Below are 20,638 nucleotides of genomic sequence, written 5' to 3'. Positions count from 1 at the left end.
GAAAGTCTTACATGAACTAATACAAAGTGAAATGAACAAAATCAAGAGAACACTGTATACAGTAACAGCATATGATCATCAGCTGGGAACAACAGTCATTCTGAGCAAGGTAATGGTCCAAGACAATTCTGAAGGACTTCCAACTGGAGCAATGCCCTCCATCTCCAGAGAAAGTGCTGAGAGAGTCTGAATGCAGACTGAAGCAAACTTTTTCTTAGCCTTCTTTATTTTTCTTGTGTTTTTCTCTTTCACTACATGACTAACATGGAAATATGCTTTGCATGAGTGCACATGTATAAATTATATCCAATTGTTTGCCTTCTCAACAAGAGGGAGAGGGGAAGGAGGGAGAAACTTTGGAACTTAAAAAAAATAAAAGTGTTGTTAAAAATTGTTTGTACATGTAAGTGGGGGAAAATATTAAATTTAAAAAACAAAGCATGCATATGCATTGTCCTCAAGCTCCCAATGCTGGACACATGCCCCACAAAGTCGAAAGGCAAAAAGAAAAATTCCACCTGGACCCAAATAATTCAAACTGCACTTTTGACCTTGAGTGTTTGTATGAAAGCAGGAGACTTGTTCTTGAAGTAAATAAATTCTGGGTGGGGGAAGAAGTCAGTGTGATTTTAATACTTTAGAGGCAGCCCATCTGCTCAGACCCAGGACTCCTGGGCCCGAGGTTACATCTGAAGATGGACATTAGGGAGCCATCTGTGAAGGGATATGAAACTATGGAAGCAGAGGAACTCACCCACAGGACCAGAGGTCTGGGGAGGGAGCCTTGGATACACCTGACCTAAGGGGGAGGGAGATGGATGATCAGCCAGTAGGCAGTCAGGTAGAAGGAGAAGGGAAAGAGAGAATTTTCAAGAGAGAGTCGGGGCTGGAGGCAGGGAGTCAGCTAACAGGCTCAGAAATCTCAGAGAGATCAAAGGGAGAAGGAGTGACTGAAAGTCAGAGATGTTTGCAGTTAAGAGTCTGTAACCTTTGAAGCAGCAGTTCCACTGGAGGGGTGAATTCGGGAGCCAAATTAAGGAGGGCAGAGAAAGTCGGGCATACATGGGTATAGAGAATCCTTTCCAGTTTGGGAACGCAAATGGGGAAAGCAAGGATTGGCTGACAGCTTGCCTGGATTGGCCAAACCAAAGGATGATTGTGGAGGCTCCCAGAGCATCAGGCATGTTTGTAGACAGCAAGGGAGGGGCCAGGCTGTAGGGAATGATTAAACCAAGAGATTAAATGATCAAAGGCCCCAATGAATGGGGGTAGGAGACTGAGATTCAGGGCATAGGAATCAGTGAGGAGAAAGGTATCTCTTCCTCAGAGAGTAAAGAAGGAAAGAATGGGGAAAGAAGCAGAGAATCTAGAGGTGCAGTACACACACACACACATACACACACACATACACACACATAGATATGTATATACAGACGAACATACACATACATACACTCACATGTACAAGCATACATGGACAGGCACACACATGACCACACACATACACATACTCACGTGGACACATGTATGCAGCTTCAGTGTTCTCATTAAAGTGGGAGCTGGAGTTGGGATCAGGTTCTAGGCTCTAAGGTGCCCTCTCTCTACAGCATTATTAAAAGCAACCTACAAGAATCCCTGGTGGAGAACTGATGTGTCCTTTTCCAAGGCCCACCATTGGCTTTGGGATATGCAACCCAGCATTGGGATGGATGGGTTAAAGGGTGTGGAAAATTTAGTGATTTTTTCCCACTAATTCTAAATAGTTTTCCTGAGTGGTTGGACTTTCCACCAGTAAGGTTTTCAAATACCGTATACATCTTCACAGCCTGACCAGTAACACCCATGCATGTGTATGTGACAGAGATGTGGCACCTTTTTTTCAGCCAGGACAATTTGATTAGGGGTGGGAGGTCACTGTTGGGGGTGCTGAAGTTGGAGGGATAGCATGGTGGGGTGGGCCACAGAAGACATCACCTCAGGGTGCAGCTCTGCTAACTACGTGCTCAGCTCAGTTATTTCTGTACATCAAATGCTGCCAGTACCCTCTACATTTTGGTGTTCTTGGCCAGAAGCCCAGCTGCCCTATCCTAGTTTTGTGCAGCCAGGTGGGATCCTGTCATTAACCTTGCAGCTGTAGAAGCACAAAGAAGGCTGCAGATTGCTTTCCTTTTGCGGTTTGAAGCATATTGTCCACTTGGGGCGAGGGTCCTCATCTGCTGCTGAGATGGCTGGAAAAATGAGCCAGCCCTCCATCACTGGTGGTCCCCATCTAGAGGCTGGAGGAGCATTTGCAGGAAATGCTCCTTCCTTGGATCGTAAAACTAGAGCTGGTCATCTAATCTAACTCCCTCCTTTTACAGGCGTGGAAACCCAGGCCCAGAATAAGATCACCCAGGGTCAAATATGTGGCAGAGCTGGCATTCCAAGGCGGGTCCTCTGACTCTTAAATCTCTGACTTTCTGCCTTTCTCCCCGGGACCCTTCACGATCTGGCCTTCCTCCCCTCCACGGTCCTGCGCCACCGGCCTTAGGAGACCCCCGCCTCCCCTCTCTGGGTATTTGCTCTGGCTGTGCCCATGCCTGGAATCTTCTCCTTCCCCCTCCCCTTCGGGCCAGGGTCTTCCTCGGCTTCATTAGTGCCCATTTATAAGTGCGGGCTACGTTCTTACGCGGTCCTCGGCCTTCCTCTCCCCTGCCCCGCTGAGCAGCCCCTCTAAGCCCCTCCCCTGCACCCCCACTCCTGACCCTGCACCCCAGTGGCCTGTGGCAATGACTCAGCACATTCCAGGGCCCGAGCGGAGCCGGGGGAGCAAGGGGGGGTCCGGGGCGGGGCCGGGGCGGGGTCCGGGCTTAATAAACCTGGGCTGCCGTTAGGACCCAGCTTCCTGCTCCGCTGGATCCCGTGCGCCAGTGCCTCCAGAGAGTAAGGCTCGGGCCGCCCCAGGGAGGGCTACAGGTGCGGGGTGCGGGGAGGGTCATTGGGCAGGGCTGGGGGGAAGGGGCTGCGGGGAGGGCAGAGCCCCTGACCTCCCTGTCCGTCTCTCCTAGTGCCTCCTTACACCATCCTCTACTTCCCTGTCCGAGGTAACTCTTGATCCCAGCACCGGGGGCCCCTCGAGAGGAGTCCACCTGCCCGCGGGGACGTGGGAGAGGAAAGTGGAAGCCCCCCTCCCCACATCCTAGCCCTCGGCCCCTGGATTCTACAGAGGGGGAAACTGAGGCCCAGGGAGGGGGAGAGATTGGCTCCAGCGTTACGCCACAAGTCCGGAGCCGGCTGTCCCCTCCCTGGCTGAGCTCCTTTGTCCCCACCCTTCTCCCCAGGACGATGCGCGGCCACCCGGATGCTCCTGGCTGACCAGGGCCTGGACTGGAAGGAGGACGTAGTGACTATAGACGCGTGGATGAAGGGGGACCTCAAGGCCAACTGTGTGAGTGGTCGGGGCAGGGGAGTGTGGACGGGAGTCTGGGAGGTGGGAGGGGACGGACAGAGGGGACAGCCCACCCAAATGAAGCCTTTTGAGACCCTGCTGAAGCAGAACCCGTGAGATCGGGCCTGTATTGTGGGGGACGAGGTGAGGCTCTGGGAGAGACCTCTGGGACTGACGGAGGGGTGGGGGAGCGGAGGGCGGTGGGAAAGGGGGTGAATGGGGAATCTGGGAGGGGCATTTTGTTCAGCCTCTTGCCCTGCACTCTGCCCTGTAGCTCTATGGCCAGCTCCCCAAGTTCACAGATGGAGATTTAATCTTGTACCAAAGCAATGCCATCCTGAGACACCTGGGGCGCAAACATGGTATGACCACTGCCTCCAGGGGGTGGGAGTGGGGGAGAGGGGTCACGTGGGAGCCATCTATGCACAGCCCTCTTCCTTCCCTCTGTCCAGCAGTTCCTGGGCCCAGAGTTGGTTCATCTCTCCTTCCCTCCTCTCTGTCCATCCATCTCTGTGTCCATATTCCTCCATCCCTCCTTCCATCCATCCATCTGGCAGTTACTGGGCCCAGTTACATCTGTGGGCCCAGGCCTGCTTCAGAGAGGGCTGGATACAGTGAAGGTCCCTGCCCAGAGCAAAATCACTTTCAATTCAATTCAGTCAGCAGTTATTATGCCTACTGTGTGCCAAGCACAGTAGGAGACACAGAATTAAAAAATGTCAGGGCCTGCCCTCAGGGAGCATGTGTGGGGAGGGAAGAGGGTGGGAGATAATGAGATACAATAAATACAGTGTCATTTTGCAATAACTGGTGAGCTTCAGCTTCAAGGCAGGACTTGTGCAGGAGGCCCCTGACCAAAGCCTCCTTAGTTCTGCCTCTTGGAAGGCTTTTCTTCCTTCCAGAACCTGACCAGCCCAGTAGAGGAGTCACAGCCTGCTCAGTATCCAGAGGGTTAGAATCGAGCGCATTTAGGGTTAGGGTTAGGGTACTGACCTAGGTATACCAGGAGTGTAGAGTACTGGGGGGAAGGGTCAGTTCCCAGTGCAGGGAAGGCTTCCCTCAACTAGAGTGGGGAAGGGGAGCTGAGAAGAGCCTTTGGAGGGGCCATGGGAAGGAAGGTGATTGGATCCTCTCCCTCCTCTCCCCTCCTGCTCAGGGCTCTATGGGAAGGATGATCGAGAAGCTGTTCTCTTGGATATGGCCAATGATGGGGTGGAGGACCTCAGGACCAAGTACCTCAATCTCATCTATAAGAATTACGTGAGTGACAAGAGGGCTGGGCAGATTCCAGTAGCTAGGTTCAAGCCTATGCTGGCAGTGACCCTGGGTGCTGCCTTAGGCCACTCCAAGCCCCTCAGTGGGTGTGGGGAGCCTTTTCCTGCCCATTCCTCAGGTTACCCTACCTGGTATTTATTACCCCCATTCAAGAGTTATCTCCAGGTGATCCTCACAAGAGCCCTGGGAGGTAGGTGCCCATGTGATTCCCATTCTACAGTAGAGAAACTTAGGCTGGGACAGGTTGTGAGGCAGCAGTCAGACTCGGGTCTTCTCCATCATTCCTTCCAATGACCTGTGTAAGAGGTGCTTGTCTGCATGGACAGGGAAGGCCCTGGCCAACCAGGTGTGAGGAAGGGCCTCTTGAGGGAGGGGAGACCTGAAAGGACACTGGGAAGGCCAAAGTCAGGGTATGTCCTGGGACTCCCCCTTCTTCCCCTTCTTCTTTGCTTCCTGACTGAGTTGGGAGGCTCATCCTTTGCAGGAGAACGGTAAGGACCAGTATGTGAAGGACTTGCCCACCCAATTGAAGCCTTTTGAGACCCTGCTGAAGCAGAACCCAGAAGGTGGGGCCTTTATTGTGGGGAACAAGGTGAGGCTCTGGGGGACCAGGTGGGGTTCTGGGAGGGACCTTTGGGAGCATGTTGTCAGACCTGGGAGAGCCTGAAGCCCAGGCTCCTGCTTGCAGCACAGGGCTGCCTTTCCTCCCAGCTCCCCTTCGTTGACCTGGTCCCTGATCCCCTGTGCCCTGCAGATCTCTTTTGTGGATTACAACCTGCTGGACCTGCTGTTGATCCACCAGATCCTGGCCCCTGGCTGCCTGGACTCCTTTCCCTTACTGTCTGCCTATGTAGCAAGGCTCTCCTCCAGGCCCAAGCTCCAGGCCTTCCTAGCTTCACCCCAGCATACTGGTCTCCCCATCAATGGCAATGGTAAACAGTGAGGCCTCAGGCCTAACCCTTGTTTTGCAATAAAGGCTTTCAAACAAACACCTCATGGTATCGTGATTGAACTGGGAGGGGGAGGGGCAAGGGCTCTGGAGGGGCCTGTGTGTCCTGAGAGTGAACCCTCAAACCATCTACCACCCAGGGGAAGATGGGAGAATGTGGTGAGGAGTGCTGTGGTCAGCCCCTTCCAGCTCCTTTGACATTGGCCTTCCTGACTTTGTTCCTTCCTGGTCAGAGCTAGAACTGGGTAGGGGTGGGGTGGCTGAGTAGGGCTTTGTTGCAGATGCCAATGTGCTGGTGGAGGGGGAGGGCTTTCCCTGGTCCTCCTCATGTCTTCATTCCCCTGCAGCCTGCATCTCCTGGGGTGGGAAGGGAAAGGCATAGCTAGGAGACAGGGAGGCAAAGCAGAATTCTCTGAAGGTGATGGAAGGAGAAAGTTGGGCCATCCATCATCCCCTCTCCTGCTATAGATCCAGGTTGACCTGGCTGCCAGGACCCACCCATGGTCCTCCCCTCCTTCAACTAAGGTCACAGGCCCTTAGATTTCCAGTTTGGGCCCTGCCCCTCACCCTGCCTCTGCAACACCTTCCCCAATTCTAAACTAAAAATGCTTTATCTCTCCCCCACTTTTCAGTTAGTTGCCAGATCTTTTCTCTCTATAATCTCTTACATAAATCACTCTCAGATCTCTTCATGCCAGCCTCTCCAACCTCTCATCTCCCGCACTGGCTACTTACTGGACAAATTAGACTGATTCTTTTCTTTCCCTCTCTCTGCACCGCCCCCCCCCCCCCACTTCCCCCTCTCCTCCACCATCCTCCTCTGGGCTTCCTGTCTCTATTGAGGCCCCACCCCCACCCCATCCTCCCAGGGACATGGACTCTGGCTTCCCTTGCCTATAATTCTGTCCCCCTCTTTCCCCCGTTATCTCCCCCTGGATTTCACTGGCTTCAGTCAAGTCCCAGTTAGAGCCCTACTTTCTGAGTGGGCCTTTTCCAGCCCCCCTTGATGCTAGTGCTCCCTGATGAGACTGTCTCCAAAGCCTCCCTACCATCCTGTGCTGGGCAAGAGTTGTCTCCTCTCCCCTTCCTGTCATTTGTACCATCTTTGGCATCCCCAAGGACTCAGCGCAGGGCCTGGCACATAGTAAGGGATTAATAAATGCATGTTGACTGACGGACTGTAGCAGTGCAACATGCTGTTATGAGCCATTTCAGTTGGTGTATGGGGACATGATTGTTGGATGGAGAATGGGGGCACACAGACAGTTGATGAACGACAGCTGTGAATGCCAGGTTGGGAATCTGGGCTTGATCCAGGGCCTCAGAGAGATGAGGAGTCACTGCAAATGCTAGAGCAGGCTCAGGTATAATCCAAGAGGAGTAAGGAAAGCTGGGAGGTTTGAGGGAGTGGGGTTGGGATTCTCACAAGATGTGGCCTTTGGATGCATTTCCTGGGCCCCTCCTGGGGATGCCAGGTGCTTACTCCAATGGCTGGGCTCCATGCCAGGCCCTGGGCATGAGGATAATGCTCTGAGGCCGACAGCTGCTGCCTCTGTGGACTCAAAGAGGCTTCCCACCACACTTCTCTTTGGCCCTGCCCAAAATAGGGCTCTCCACTCAGCTGGCCTCTCCCCTCTACACCCCCTTCTAGCTGAAGTCTCTCCTCTGCTTGCCCTAACTCACTAATGCTCCAGGAGAAGGTCATCTTAAGGGTGGGATTCTCTCATGGCTGCCTCTGTATCTCCAGTGTCCAGCACGCAGTAAGTAGTTAATAAATGCTAGATGCGTTAAATATCCTGCTTTGTACAATGACTACAAAAGACTGCTAACTTCTCATCCAGCTCTGATGTTCTAAGCCCTAAGGTCTTTCCCACTTATGAAAGTCTAAGTTCCGTGTCCTTTTTTTTAAATTGTATTTATTTATTAATTTTTAGATTCTGACATTCATTTCCACAAAATTTTGAGTTCCAGTATTTCTCCCCATCTCTCCCCTCCCCCACCCCATAATACCTTGCATTCTGATTACCCTTTCCCTGATTACCCTCCCTTCAATCACACCCCACCCTTCCCTTATCCCCCTCTTACCTCTTTTCTTGTAGGGCAAGATAAATTTCTATACCCCATTACCTGTGTTTCTTATTTCCCAGTTGTGTGCAATAATAATCTCAACATTCGTTTCTAATATTTTGAATTCCAACTTCTCTCCCTCCTTCCCTCCCTACCCATCCTCACTGAGAAGGCAAGTAATTCAATACTGGCTATATATGTGTCGTTTTGCAAAAGTCTTCCGTAATAATCATGTTGCATAAGACTAACTATACTGCCCTCTATCCTACCCTGTCCCCCCGCTTTTTTTATTCTCTCATTTGACCTTGTCCCTTCTCAAAAATGTTAACTTCTAGTTACTTCCTTCTCCCATTTGCCCTCCCTTCTATCATCCCCCTCACCCCACTTGTCTCCTCCTCCCCTTCTTTCCTGTAGTGTAAGACAGATTTTCATACCAAACTTAGGGAGCATGTTATTCCCTCCTTAAGCCATATGTGAAGAAGGTAAGCTTCACTTTTCCCCTCTCACTTTCTCCCTTTTCTCCTGCATTGAACAGCACTTTTCTTATCTCTTTTATGAGTTGTAGCCTGCCTCATTCCCTTTCTCCCTTTCTCCTCCCAGTATTTTCCTCCCTCACCCCTTAATTTTTATTTTATTTTTTTATGGATATCATCTCTTCTAATTCAGCTCAAACTGTACTCTCTGTGTATATGTGAGCGTGTGTGTATGTGTGTATGTGTGTGTGTATAATCCCTCTACCTACCCAAATACTGAGAAAAGTCTCAAGAGTTACAAATATTATCTTTCCACGTAGGAATGTAAACAGTTCAGCTTTCGAATGTCTTTTATGATTTCTCTTTCTTTCATGCTTCTCTTGATTCTTGTGTTTCAAAGTCAAATTTTGTATTCAGTTCTGGTCTTTCCATTAAGAATGCTTGAAAGTCCTCTATATCATTGAACAACCATTTTTTTCCCTGAAGAATTATACTCAATTTTGCTCAGTAGGTGATTCTTGGTTTTTATCCCAGTTCCTTTGACTTCTAGAATATCATATTCCAAATCCTTCAATCCCTTAATGTAGAAGCTGCCAGATCCTGTGTTATCCTGACTGTAGTTCCACAATACTTAAACTGTTTCTTTCTAGCTACTTGCAATATTTTCTCCTTGACTTGGGAACTCTGAAATTTGGCTACAATATTCCAAGGAGTTTCTGTGTTTGGTTCTCTTTCAGGAGGTGATTGGTGGATTCTTTCAAAATTTATTTTGCCCTCTGGTTCTAGAATATCAGGGCAGTTTTCCTTGATAATTTCATGGAAGATAACATCTAGGCTCTTTTTTTGATCATGACTTTCAGGTAGTCCCATAATTTTTTTTTTTATTTTGTAATGTTTAACAATCACTGCCATACAATTGTGATTTTATCCCCCCCACCTACCCCTCACTCCCCCCCTCCCTCCCCACGACTGCATACAATTCTGTATAGATTCTACATATACTTTCCTATTGAGTATATTTTCACTATAGTCATGCTATGTAGTCAGACTAAGATAAATGAAAGAAATCGTATAACAAATCAGAACATGATACACAAACACATACACATACACAAACATGATCTGCTACAATATGTGAGTGACTTCCATATTTCTCTCTCTGAGTGTGGCAGGCATTTTGCCTTGAGATCCTCCATTGGGATTTTTTTTTTTTTTTGGTAAGAAGTTCTTGTGTTATTACAAAAATCTAGTTCTACCAGAAAAAACTCTCACACACTGTGGTCGTTGCTGTGCATAAAGTTCTCCTTGTTCTGCTCCTTTCACTCAGCATCAGGTCATATAAGTCCTTCCAGGCCTCTCTGAAGTCTTCTTGTTCATCATTTCTTATGGCACAATAGTACTCCATTACATTCATATACCATAATTTATTCAGCCATTCCCCAATTGATGGACATCCCCTTGACTTCCAGTTTTTGGCAACTACATAGAGTGCTGCTATAAATATTTTTGTACATGTGGGACCCTTTCCCATTTTTATGATCTCTTGGGGATATAGTCCTAGTAGTGATATTGCTGGGTCAAAGGGTATGCACATTTTTGTAGCCCTTTGGGCATAGTTCCAAATTGCTCTCCAGAATGGTTGGATGCGCTCGCAGCTCCACCAACAATGAATTAGTGTTCCAACTTTCCCACATCCTCTCCAGCATTTATCATTTTCTTGTTCTGTCATGTTTGCCAATCTTATAGGTGTGATGTAGTCCCATAATTTTTAAACTGTCTCTCTTGGATCTATTTTCCAGGTCAGTTGTTTTTCCAGTGAGATATTTCACATTATCTTCTATTTTTTTCAAACTTTTGGTTTTGTTTTCTAACTTCTTGGTTTATCTCCTAGTCATTAGCTTCCCTGAACTCAATTCTCTCTTTTAAATAACTGTTTTGTTCAGTGAGCTTTTGAACCTTGTTTTCCATTTGGCTAATTCTGCTTTTTAAAGCTTCCTTCTCCTCACTAGCTTTTTGGACCTTTTCTTCCAGTTGAGTAAGCCTCTTTTTAAAGGTGTTATTTTCCTCAGCATTTTTTTTTTTGTTCTTTAGCAGACTGCTGACATGCTTTTCAAACTCTGTTATGGCCTGAACCCATTCATATTCATTTTGGAGGTACTGGAGGCAGAAGCCTTGACTTCCTCTGACAGTATGCCTTGTTCTTCTCATCTGAAAGGATGGGAGACACCTGTTCACCAAGAAAGTAACCTTCTATGGTCTTATTTTTTTCCCCTTTTTGAACATTTTCCCAACCAGTTACTTGACTTCTGAATCCTTTGTCAAGAGGACAGTTCTAGTGCTCCTCCTCTCCCCAGTAACACGCTCAAGGCTATGATTCAGATCAGCTGCTCAACTCCCCATGGGGCTTTGGGTGGGGGTGGGGGTGGGGCTACCACTGAGGACTGAGGTTCAGATCAGCTGCTCAGTTCCACCAGAGGCTTTAAGCTGAGCTGCCTGGACAACGGAGCCAGGCTGCTTCAGCATAGCCACACACTGCCCACTGCTGCTGTTGCCTCAGGCCAGTGCTGGGGGAACCCTGTTCACCTCTCTCATGGCTGGGAAAGCCCTCCCACACTGACCTTTGGAGCTTTCTTTGTGGCTTGTGAGTTGAGGGATCTGGGACCCTCCCTGCTGGGAATTTTGCCCTGGAGGTCTGTTCAGGTCCTGTTCCTCCCAGTGCCACACGGCCAGGGCTGGGCTCCAGTCAGCATCCTGTGAGATAGACCTTTCCTGTTGGCCTTCCAGGTTACCTGTGGTTGGAAACCTTTTTGACTCTGTTGTTCTGTGGCTTCTGCTGCTCTAGAATTTCTTGAGAGTCATTTTTTACAGGCATTTTGTGGGCTGTGGGGGAAGCACTAGAGTATATGCATCTTTCTACTCCACTATCTTGGCTCCACTCCACCATCTTGGCTCCGCTCCCCCTAAGTTCCACGTTCTAAGGTCTCTCCCAGCTCTGACATTCCACATTCTGTTCTGAGATCCCATCTGCTCTGCTTACTGGGAGTCCAGTCCCTCTCAGGGTGGAGCTTTTGATGGCAGAGCTGTGTCTGAGCCTTCTCAAGCTCACTGCACAGGTGGCCCTGAATCCCTGCATCTCATTGCTGGGACCAGCTTCAGGAAAACTCTGAAGTTGGAGGTTTGTCCCCCATCTGAGGTCATTCCTAGCTCCCTGTGATCTGCTTCCTCCTGCCTTTCTCTTCCCCTATCATGGCCTTCTCTGTGTTCCTGCTGCAATATCAGGTGTCTGAGGCCTCTGTGAACATTATGCTGGCAAAACTATGAGCTTGCAATTGAACTAGAGCTTGTTGCATGTGCCCTTCAGGGCTCTGCTTGTAGCACTGAAACACTCAGTTTGGCCTGGCCCAGGAAATTCCCCTCAAGCAAGAGTCCTTCCCAAACAGACGCTTGCATGGCCTTAAAATCACCATGGGCCTGGTAAGGATCCACTCTGTATGTTTAGCAAACCAGTGTCAACAAGTCCATCCGGGTTGAAAAGACTGACTGGGTGTGGTCACAGTTTCCCAGAGAACAACTGAGCCCTTCAGGCTGGTCTTGAATCCCAACCCATGGGAAAAGGCAATTGTATCTCCAGAAACAGGAAGCTAGAGTCAGTGATGAACATTATACTCTCTGATCAGACTGGACTTATACCAGGAGTGTAGGGTTGGTTCAACATAAGGAAGAATATAAAAACAAATCATATTAATAATATAAGTAATAAAACTACATTTTTATGCCAATAAATTCTTTTTACAAAATCTAACACATTTCTATTAGAACTCTAGAAATCACAGGAATAAATTTCCTTAATATGGTAAATAAACACAGTACATCTAGATTAATTAATTTGCTTATTCAGGGTTGTACTAATCAAAGTACCAAAAAACATTTTGTAGACCTTGAAGCCTCATGACAAAAATCACGTAAAGTAACAAAAGGTCAAGACTCTCAAGGGCGATGATGAAAAAAGTGGGAAAACAGGGAATCTCTCATTACCAGATCTCCAACTGTAATACAAAGCAGTAATCATTAAAAATCACTCGATACTGGTTCAAAGAGAGGGAAGGGGGAGATCTATCAGTAGAACAGATTGAGTTCACACAACATACAGAAGCATAGTGACCAATAAACCTGAAAATGCCAAGAATTCATTATTTGACAAAAACTGTTGGGAAAACTAAACAGTAGTTACAAGGGAAATAGGTAATTGGAAAAATAATCTTTACTTCAAGTTTTTCTGATAAAGGACTCATATCCAAGATATATAAGGAATTGAATCAAATGTATAAGACTAAGAGCCACTCCCCAGTTGATAAATGGTAAAAGGAAATAAGTGAGTTATTTTCAGAGGAAGAAATCCAACCTATCTAACCATATGAAAAAAATAGTCCCAATCACTGACAATTAGAGAAATGCCGATTTAAAGCAACTTTGAAGTTCCATCTCACACCCATTGGATTAGCAAAGATGACAGAAACAAAAATAGCAAATGTTGGAGAGGTTCTGGGGAAACAGGCACATGAACACATTGTTGATGAAGCCCTGTACATAGGACCAGAAATTTGGAACAATGTCTCACAATTATCCTAAGCCTTGGCTCCAAAGAAATCTTTTTAGGGGTCAGGAAAAAGTTACTGGAGCTTGGGATCGACATCACTGCAGAGCCGCAAAGGTTGTGAGGAGAAATGTCTGTTACACATACCTCTTTCATCTCTTCAGAGAGGTGGTGGCCTGCAGTTGCAGAATGAGGCATACATCATCAGACATAATCAACGTGTCCATTTGTTTTGTTGAACTGTTCTTTGTTACCAAGGAAGATTTTACTGGAGTCAGGGGACTTACTTGGAAGTGACAAAGGAAAAACAGTAAAATGTTTTTTAAATGACTGTTATACATGTGGGTGCCTGGTCTCATAGGAAAGAGTGATCTCTGTCAGGTGGAGGGCCCACACTGAACATGAAAGGAGCTTATCTACAAGGAAGGAGACACAAGAAAATCTCAAAAAGGAGAAAATCTGGGAAAATTTGAGGTGCAGGGCAGAGACCACCAGCGTCTGCTCAGATCAGCCTCCAAAGGTGCAGGTCTTTTGAGAGCCTGGGAGATTTCTCCTGGCATTGAAGCTAAATGTGCAAGGGTGGACTTGGGGACTGAACATCAGATACACTATTGGTCTGAGGAATGTGACAGAATCTCCCTTCTGCAAAGCAGTCATTTGACTTTATAGCTGGTGTTTTGGGTTAGCTCAACTTCTATTTGAATTTCAGCTGGGTCATATGAAGGTGAGTATTGTCTAATTATGACCAACCTCTCCCCCTCCTCCCAAGAGAAGAAGAAATGTCTCTCCCTCCTGTAACTGGAGAAGGGGGGACCACAGGTACAGAATACTGCTGTCAGACATAGGGGATGTCAATGGGTTTTGCTCACTAATGGGGGGAAATGCCTGGAAATTGACTGTGTGTCTTTCTAAGCTTTCCTGGACCAGTGAAACAGCTCCCTGTCTCATTACTTGGGAGGGTGCGTGGGGTACTAGAGCCCTACCCAAAAATTTATAAAATAAAGAGGTGTCTTGAAGTAACAACAGAAAGGGTTTATTCAGTTGTTGTGAGAAAGGGGTACCATCTCCACCAGGAGGGACTAGTGGAAGGAGGCAGCCTACAGAGAACAAAGCACCATTATATACCCTAAGGCAGAGATTCCCACCTTCTATTATCCCTCCTTTCCACTGGCTGGGGGGCAGGTTTATAATCTGAGCACGAAAAACTAGACAAAGAACCAAGAAGTCATGCACAACCAATCCAGGCATATACCTCTTTATTTGGCAACTAGCTAACTAACTAAACTGCTGATGTGACAGAACTATAACTAAAATGAGGAGGAAAAAGGGGAAGGAGAGGGGGCTCTTGGAGCAGGGAACTAACGATTCCTTACTTGGCAAACTCGGCAACTAGGTGGTAAATTGGATAGAGCACCAGTGCAGGAGTCAGGAGGACCTGAGTTCAAATCTCACCTCAGACACTTGACACTCACTAGCTGTGTGATCTTGGGCAAGTCACTTAACTTCAATTGCTTCATCCTGGGTCATCTCCAGGCATCCTGATGAATATCTGGTCACTGGATTCAGATGGCTGTGGAGGAGAAATGAGACTGGTGACCTGCACAGCCCTCCCTCACTCAAAAAAACAAAGTCAAGTGCAAGTCATGTCATCATTTCTCTGATGGATGGTCTTCTTCTGCAATGAAGGATGAACACAGGTAAGAGGTGCTCCTCTGCATGGGCAGGGAAGGCCCTGGCCACCTAGGTGTGAGAACAGGCTCCCCAGGGTAAGGGAAGTCTGAAAGGAATCTGGGAAGGCCAAAGTCAGGATATGTCCCAGGGCTCCCACTTCTTCCCCTTCTCCCTTGCTTCCTTACTGAACTGGGGCGCTCTTGGCTTTGCAGGAGGAGGGTAAGGACCAGTATGTAAAGGACATGCCTACACAGCTGAAGCCTTTGAGACCCTGCTGAACCAGAAACCAAAAGGCAGGAGTTAATCGTGAGGGACAAGGTGAGGCTCTGGGGGAACAGACTATCAGCCCTGGGAGAGCCTGGAGCCCAGGCTCCTGTTCCCAGCAGCTCCCAGCTGCTCTCCCTCCAAGCTCTCCTTGGCTAACCCAGTCTCTGGTCCCCCTTGTTCTGCACATCTCTTTTGTGGATGACAACCTGCTGGACCTGCTGTTGATTCACCTGACACTGGCCCCATGTTGCCTGGAAGACTTCCCCTTACTGTCTGCCTATGTAACTAGGCTCTCCTACAGGCCCAGGTCCAGGCCTGTCTGGTCTATCCCAGGCACACTAGTCTCCCCATCAATTGCAATGGTAAACAGTGAGGGCTCAGGCCTGACCCTTGTGTTGCGATAAAGGCTTTCAAACAAACATCTCGTGGTATCCTTATTTCCATGGGAGGGGGAGGGGCAGGGACTCTGGAAGGACCTGTCTGTGCTGAGAGTGAACCCCAAGGCATCCATCTCCAAGGAGGAAATGTGAGTGATGGGGGGAGCTGGTTGTGGTCATTTCTCCACTCCTTCCTGTTAGATGTAGTCTTGGCCTTCCTGGCTTTGTCCCCTTACGGTCAGAGCTGGAACTAGGGTGAGCTGAGTGGGGCTTTGCTGCAGATGCCAATGTGCTGGGGGTGGGGGAGGGCTTTTCCCTGGTTCTCTTCATGCCTTCAGCCCCCTGCAGCCAGCATCCCCTGGGGTGGGAGGGGAAAGGCATGGCTAGGAGAGGAGGAGGAAAAGCAGAATCCATCCCTCTTCTGGCATTTCCTGGATGTCTCTTAAGAAACATTAGATCAACATGGACAGAATTGTACTGATTCCCTTCTCACCAACCCTCCCCCAACTCCCTCCTCCCTGATCCTTACTGTGGACTCCTTCTCCCTATCATGTGGGTCAGGCCCATTTCAAATCCCTGGCTCATCATCCTGAGCTCCTCCTTCCCTTCCTCATCACCGTCCCCCTCCTCTTCCTTACCTCCCCCATTCACTGTCATTATGTCTGCTCACAGGGTTCTACTTTGACTTGGTGGGCTCTCAGCATCCTGGGCTGCTGCACTAGTCACCTGATTCACCCCAGTCTTTCTCCAAACAGCTGCCCTGTTAAAGCTCCTCAGACTCAGCTAACTTTCTCACGGACCCACTCAAAAATCTTTGTGAGATTTCCTGTCTGGTCAGAGGCAAATTGCTCAGATCCCTCCTCCCGACTCCAGCCAAGTCCTGAAAGCTGCACCAGTGGAAAAAAGGGGGATGCCCTCAGAATTGCAGAATTAGTGAGGTAAAGCTAGGAGGACCAGAGATAGCACTTATATAAGCCATCAAGGTTTGCAGCCCCTGAGAAGTCTCAGGGGCTGGTGCCAACTAGCCTGGTGTTGTGGCACCTCAAATGTGACCCAGGGGTGAAGTCAGGAAGACCTGAGTTCAAAGGCAGCCTGGACAATGCTTTTAATCTTTGTTTGCCTCAGTTTCCTCAACTGTAATCTAGAACCTATGTCCCAGGGTTGCTGTGAAGATCAAATGAGATATATGTGAAAAACTATCAGCACAGTGGAGGTTTTATATAAATGCAAATTTCCTCACTCTCTTCCTTCCTCTCCTCCTCTAGTGGCTTCGAGGTGCATGACACTGCCTTGAAATGCCAAAAAATTCCCTGAATATGAGGGGCTCTGATGTTGAAAGATGCAGGAAGGGTTCAAGCTTGGTGGTGAGAGTGAGGGTCATAGCCCACAGTGGGCCCAGGGCTGAACACCCTGGCCCACTCAGGAAGCAGGGGGCTCAGCCTGGCCTTGGCACAAGACCTCATCTCAAGAACCCAAGACATATTGAATATATGGAAGTGTCTAATGGATGGAACTGTCCTCTTACCCATGTGTGACTGGACCTGAAAGAGCAGGCTGAGGGCTAGAGGCAGGGGAGAGGTGGCCTACAAGTAGGGTAGAGAGAGGGGAGATCTGAGCTGGAGACAAGTGAGTCAGGAATCAAACAGAAGGTTAATTTCAAAGTGAGGAAAATGACTTGGAAGCAGGGACGCAAGTGCTGGGGTCTGACCCTGGGGTTTGGGAGTGAGGCAGTGTGGGGACATCTCAATACTGGTACCAATGGCTACAGAGTGAGCTGCAGCCCTAACGATAGGGGGTAACATCAGCCACGTGTCAGGTGTGATTCACAGCAGGGCTTCATGAGCAGAACATGGACACAACAGGTGCTTGTCTGAGCTCAGAGAACACCTGGTACTGGGCAGAGCTGTACAATAAATCTTTGAAGTTATTGAGGGATTCTGCTATGATCATCCAGAGGGTGAATGCAAAGGACTGTGGTTATGCCACACTCTGGGTGCAGCCTGCTTGCTGGGCCTTAGCCCTGAAAACAGTGTCCCCTGATAGCATCTTGACATTTCCCCCTTCTGGCCAGTGAAGGAGAAGCAGGTATAAGCCAAGATGGCAGGAGAGGCCAGTTGGGCCAGGAGATGCTGTCCAGGGTCTCAGTTCCTTAAGGAGACCTATCTGGGAATTGTGTCCCAGGTGTCATTGCTGGCCATTGTTTTCTTGTGTAGACCCCTCCCCAAACTTTAACCCCCAACACCTGAGAAAGGCCTAAAACCTGGACTGGCCAATCAGGAGAGACATTTTGGTCCACTCTGAGCTTAACCTACCATGATGCTTTATGTGCTCTGTCATAACAGACAGACTTTGCTTTGCTCTGCTCTCTAAGTGAACTCAAAATGCCCCTTTCTGTGTCAGCAACTGCAAGGTGAAGTTGACCTGGAGTATTCATCTATTTATGACTCCCAAGGATAAGCTGTCTTATAGCAGACACTGTCTTGAATGATAGGACTTTTATATTATATTACGTCATGTTCAAGATAGAAGAAACACAGGTATCTTATATCTATAATTTCAATGTACACTTTGACATTTTCCCATCTTGTTGTATTTACAATCTATCCACTTAAGAATTTCCTTTCTCATGTTATGGTTAACACATATGGAGACTGTAATTCTGGGTGACAGAGACATCCAGAACCCGGAAGGGGGGTGGTGAGAGGGAATTGCTCTGAAATTATAAGATCCCCTTTGTCTGTCCAATCTTGGATGGACTTTTCATGCATATCTTTCTGCATGTTCCAGAACCTTTGAGAGAAATAAACATATGCAGGCAGCCTCATTTTGATTGTTAAGAACAAACTGAGTAATGGCTGACACTTGCAAGCAGAAAAGAGAGGGGCGACAAGAACGTAGAGGGAGAAAATGCCAACACACACTTGAATCAGGTCCTTGGTGGTTGGGCACATAACAAAAGGGAAGAGGCAAAAAACAACTAGGAAAATAGACTCAGCCCTTGTCTGGAACATTGGCACAGCTGTCTCCACTAGGTGTTGTCTCTGGGTCCGTAAGAGTTGAATCTTGAGGTCTCTGGAGGGTTCTACCATCCTGAAGAGTCCACACCCACAAGTTTGGAAGCTATGGGGAGTAGTCAGAAGGACCTGGTAGGGGCCCTTTGAGAAAACTCCCTGAGTCTCTGGTCATTATAACATGGGTCCTTAGCTAAGAGTCTCTAAACAATACAGAGATGATTCAGTTTCCCAGCCATGAAGGACTAGGTTCAAACAATGTTTTTTTATCATTGTCATAGTTGCCTAATTTCATTAAGCCTGGTGGAGATCAAACTACTTAGAGGGCTCCCAATGGACTAATTTTGAGAAGGGAGACTCTATGTCACCCAGGCAACTGTGAAATTAATGGAATATTAGATCTTCCTTGCCCATTTATAGATCTCTGATGGAGCCCAATTGGCTCTGGGCCAAAGGTATCCCCAAACCTTCTCAATGAAGTGCTGATTTCCAAGCTCCTCTAAGCCAATCAATTGCCCACTCTTTAATGGGAAACAGTATATATTGTTATTACTTGGAGGGAAAGGTGTGAACAGAGAGAGAAATAGGCAGAGGGAGAAACAGGAAGAGGGAGAAAGAGACAAAGGGAAGAGAGGAAGAGAAATGTCGCTGTACGCCATTATCTTGACCCAGTTCAGGAAAGGAGTGAGGCTTAGTGTTTGAGGCTGCCGCTGTTTGTCCCTTCTCTACTGCTGGTGATGGAGTCAGACCACAGAGCTAATGAACTGGGGTGGAGGGAGGGGGTTGACCTGGGGATTATCCAGGTAATCCTTGGCTCCGCAGAATCTCTTCCCCTGACCAAAGAATGAAGGAAGACCACTGAAGATGCAAGCAGCAAGCCCAGGGCTTCTCTGGACTGGGTTCTGCTATTCCCAGTGTGGCATTAATCAGAGAAGGTTGTCTGGGCCTTAGTTTCCTAAGGGCAATGGAATGTCTAGTTCAACTGAGAACTGAGGCTGATAGATGAAGAAATAACAAAGATAGTCATGGGTAGTCAGAATTTGAACACATGTCTGCTGATTCCAAAGCTCATGCTTTTTTGGAAAAGGAAATGTCATGGGAACAGAGAAAAACAGCTTTCAGTTTCTGTCACCTCAAGTAGGTGAGCTTGGGTGGGTCAGGCAAGAAAGAACAGACTCTTTCTTGGTCTGACCTCTAGTGGCTGCTTGTGCTTCAGCCACATCTAGAACTATCCTGGACAACAAGAGCAGTGAATGAGTGTCCATCACTAAGATTAGATGGAGTCCATGGGGCTCCATGAGGAGGGTCAGAGGGGACAGGGGGAGAAATCTGAAAAGGTGACCAATGTCATCATTCAGCTGAAAGTGACCAGGGAGTTCTTGATGGTCCAATCAATGACTTCTCAATCCTCATCCTTCTCCACCTCTCTGCAACCTTGGTCAAACTCACCCTTTTCTGGACATTTCCTACTCCTCCCAGAGGGCCTTTTGTGCTTAGAGTTTTAAGGAAGGTTCCACTCTCCATTGGACCTGCACCATTCAACAAGCTAATCCATCATAATTCCATTTTTGGTTCTTTCCCATATCCATATGGGAAGCTGATCCAGGAACTTTTCATGTTCTGCCAACTTTGGAGTCAGGCACTTGCTCCTTTTCTCTCCAGGAGACTTGGTTCTAGAACTCTCTGCTCTCTCTAGAAAGTTGGGGCTATAATTCTTGAGTAACAGTGTCCCAAACTGCTCCGTTTGGAACCATGTGGTTGGGACTTTATTCCTTCTTCCTCTTGGGGACCCTGTTTGCTCTCAGCTCCCTTAGCTCTGGGTCCCTTGGATTTTCTTGTAGGAGTTTTTTCTTTGTTTTGATGTAGGGAAATTTACTTTGAAGAACAAGAACTAAAAGCACATCCATTTCTCGGAGTAGCTGAGGGACTTTCTCTCCCATACAACCTTGGACTTCAAGTAGAATCGGTTCTGATGGAATCATTGGTACCTAACATTAGTGCTACCAAGTTTACTTCCAAATGTAGCATGGCTGATTTATAGAAGACTCTGCATCCCTGCTACTTCTGGACTGTGCTGAGCATGAATGGTTACTCAAGAGTTGAGTCCTCAATGATAAATCCTAGCATGAATTTCAGCTCCCCAAACTATTCTCTCTGTCTCTGTCTCTGTCTCTGTCTCTGTCTCTCTCTCTCTCTCTCTCTCTGTATTGGTGTGGGACTATGGGTGTAGGACATTGTATATGTTGCCAGATTTGATTGTATTAGTTTAGTCTTGCCAAACCATTTGTCTTTTTTTCCCTTTTTCCCTCCTTACTTTTTTCCTTCCTTCCTTCATCCCTCCTACCCTTTCTTCCTTCCTTCTTTGCTTTTCTTTCTATCTTCATTCCTTCCTCCCTTTCTTTGGTGCTACAGATGCCATGCTCGGTAGTCAAAGAGTGAAGGAACTATTTAGAAATTCAGATTATGTCCTAAGGAAAGATCTTGATGAACTGAAATTACAAAGAAAGTTAATGGTATTGGATAGAAT

The 20,638-nt window shown here is 47.7% G+C and overlaps 1 protein-coding gene and 1 long non-coding RNA gene across 3 annotated transcripts; both read left to right on the top strand.

Moving 5' to 3' along the window:
- The first annotated feature begins 2,812 nt into the window (after window positions 1-2,812).
- On the top strand, window positions 2,813-5,691 carry LOC140524651 (glutathione S-transferase P-like). 2 transcript variants are annotated; one of them, XM_072639332.1, is made up of 7 exons: window positions 2,813-2,922; window positions 3,048-3,083; window positions 3,321-3,427; window positions 3,702-3,789; window positions 4,584-4,687; window positions 5,187-5,294; window positions 5,457-5,691. In XM_072639332.1, coding segments are annotated over exons 1-7 (633 nt in total). In that variant the 5' UTR covers window positions 2,813-2,921; the 3' UTR covers window positions 5,646-5,691. The 2 variants fall into 2 exon arrangements, with proteins under 2 accessions (XP_072495433.1, XP_072495434.1); XM_072639333.1 differs by having other exon boundaries at window positions 2,885-2,955.
- Window positions 5,692-7,205: 1,514 nt separating this feature from the next.
- On the top strand, window positions 7,206-15,144 carry LOC140524649 (uncharacterized). Its single transcript, XR_011973788.1, has 3 exons — window positions 7,206-7,411; window positions 14,319-14,482; window positions 14,669-15,144. It is a non-coding gene; the product is annotated as an uncharacterized lncRNA (long non-coding RNA).
- The last annotated feature ends 5,494 nt before the right edge of the window (window positions 15,145-20,638 follow it).

Source organism: Notamacropus eugenii, chromosome 2 (genome assembly GCF_028372415.1).
Source record: "Notamacropus eugenii isolate mMacEug1 chromosome 2, mMacEug1.pri_v2, whole genome shotgun sequence".
Classification (NCBI taxonomy): Eukaryota; Metazoa; Chordata; class Mammalia; order Diprotodontia; family Macropodidae; genus Notamacropus; species Notamacropus eugenii.
The sequence above is the reverse complement of the archived record's forward strand: the minus strand, read 5'-3'. Positions and strand labels throughout refer to the sequence as shown.

What these genes read in the sequence shown, in the direction of transcription:
- LOC140524651 (XM_072639332.1), top strand. An exon ending in ACACCTGGGGCGCAAACATG is followed by an intron (nt 3,790 to 4,583) that starts GTATGACCACTG and finishes CCTCCTGCTCAG; the next exon opens with GGCTCTATGGGAAGGATGAT. An exon ending in CCTTTATTGTGGGGAACAAG is followed by an intron (nt 5,295 to 5,456) that starts GTGAGGCTCTGG and finishes TGTGCCCTGCAG; the next exon opens with ATCTCTTTTGTGGATTACAA.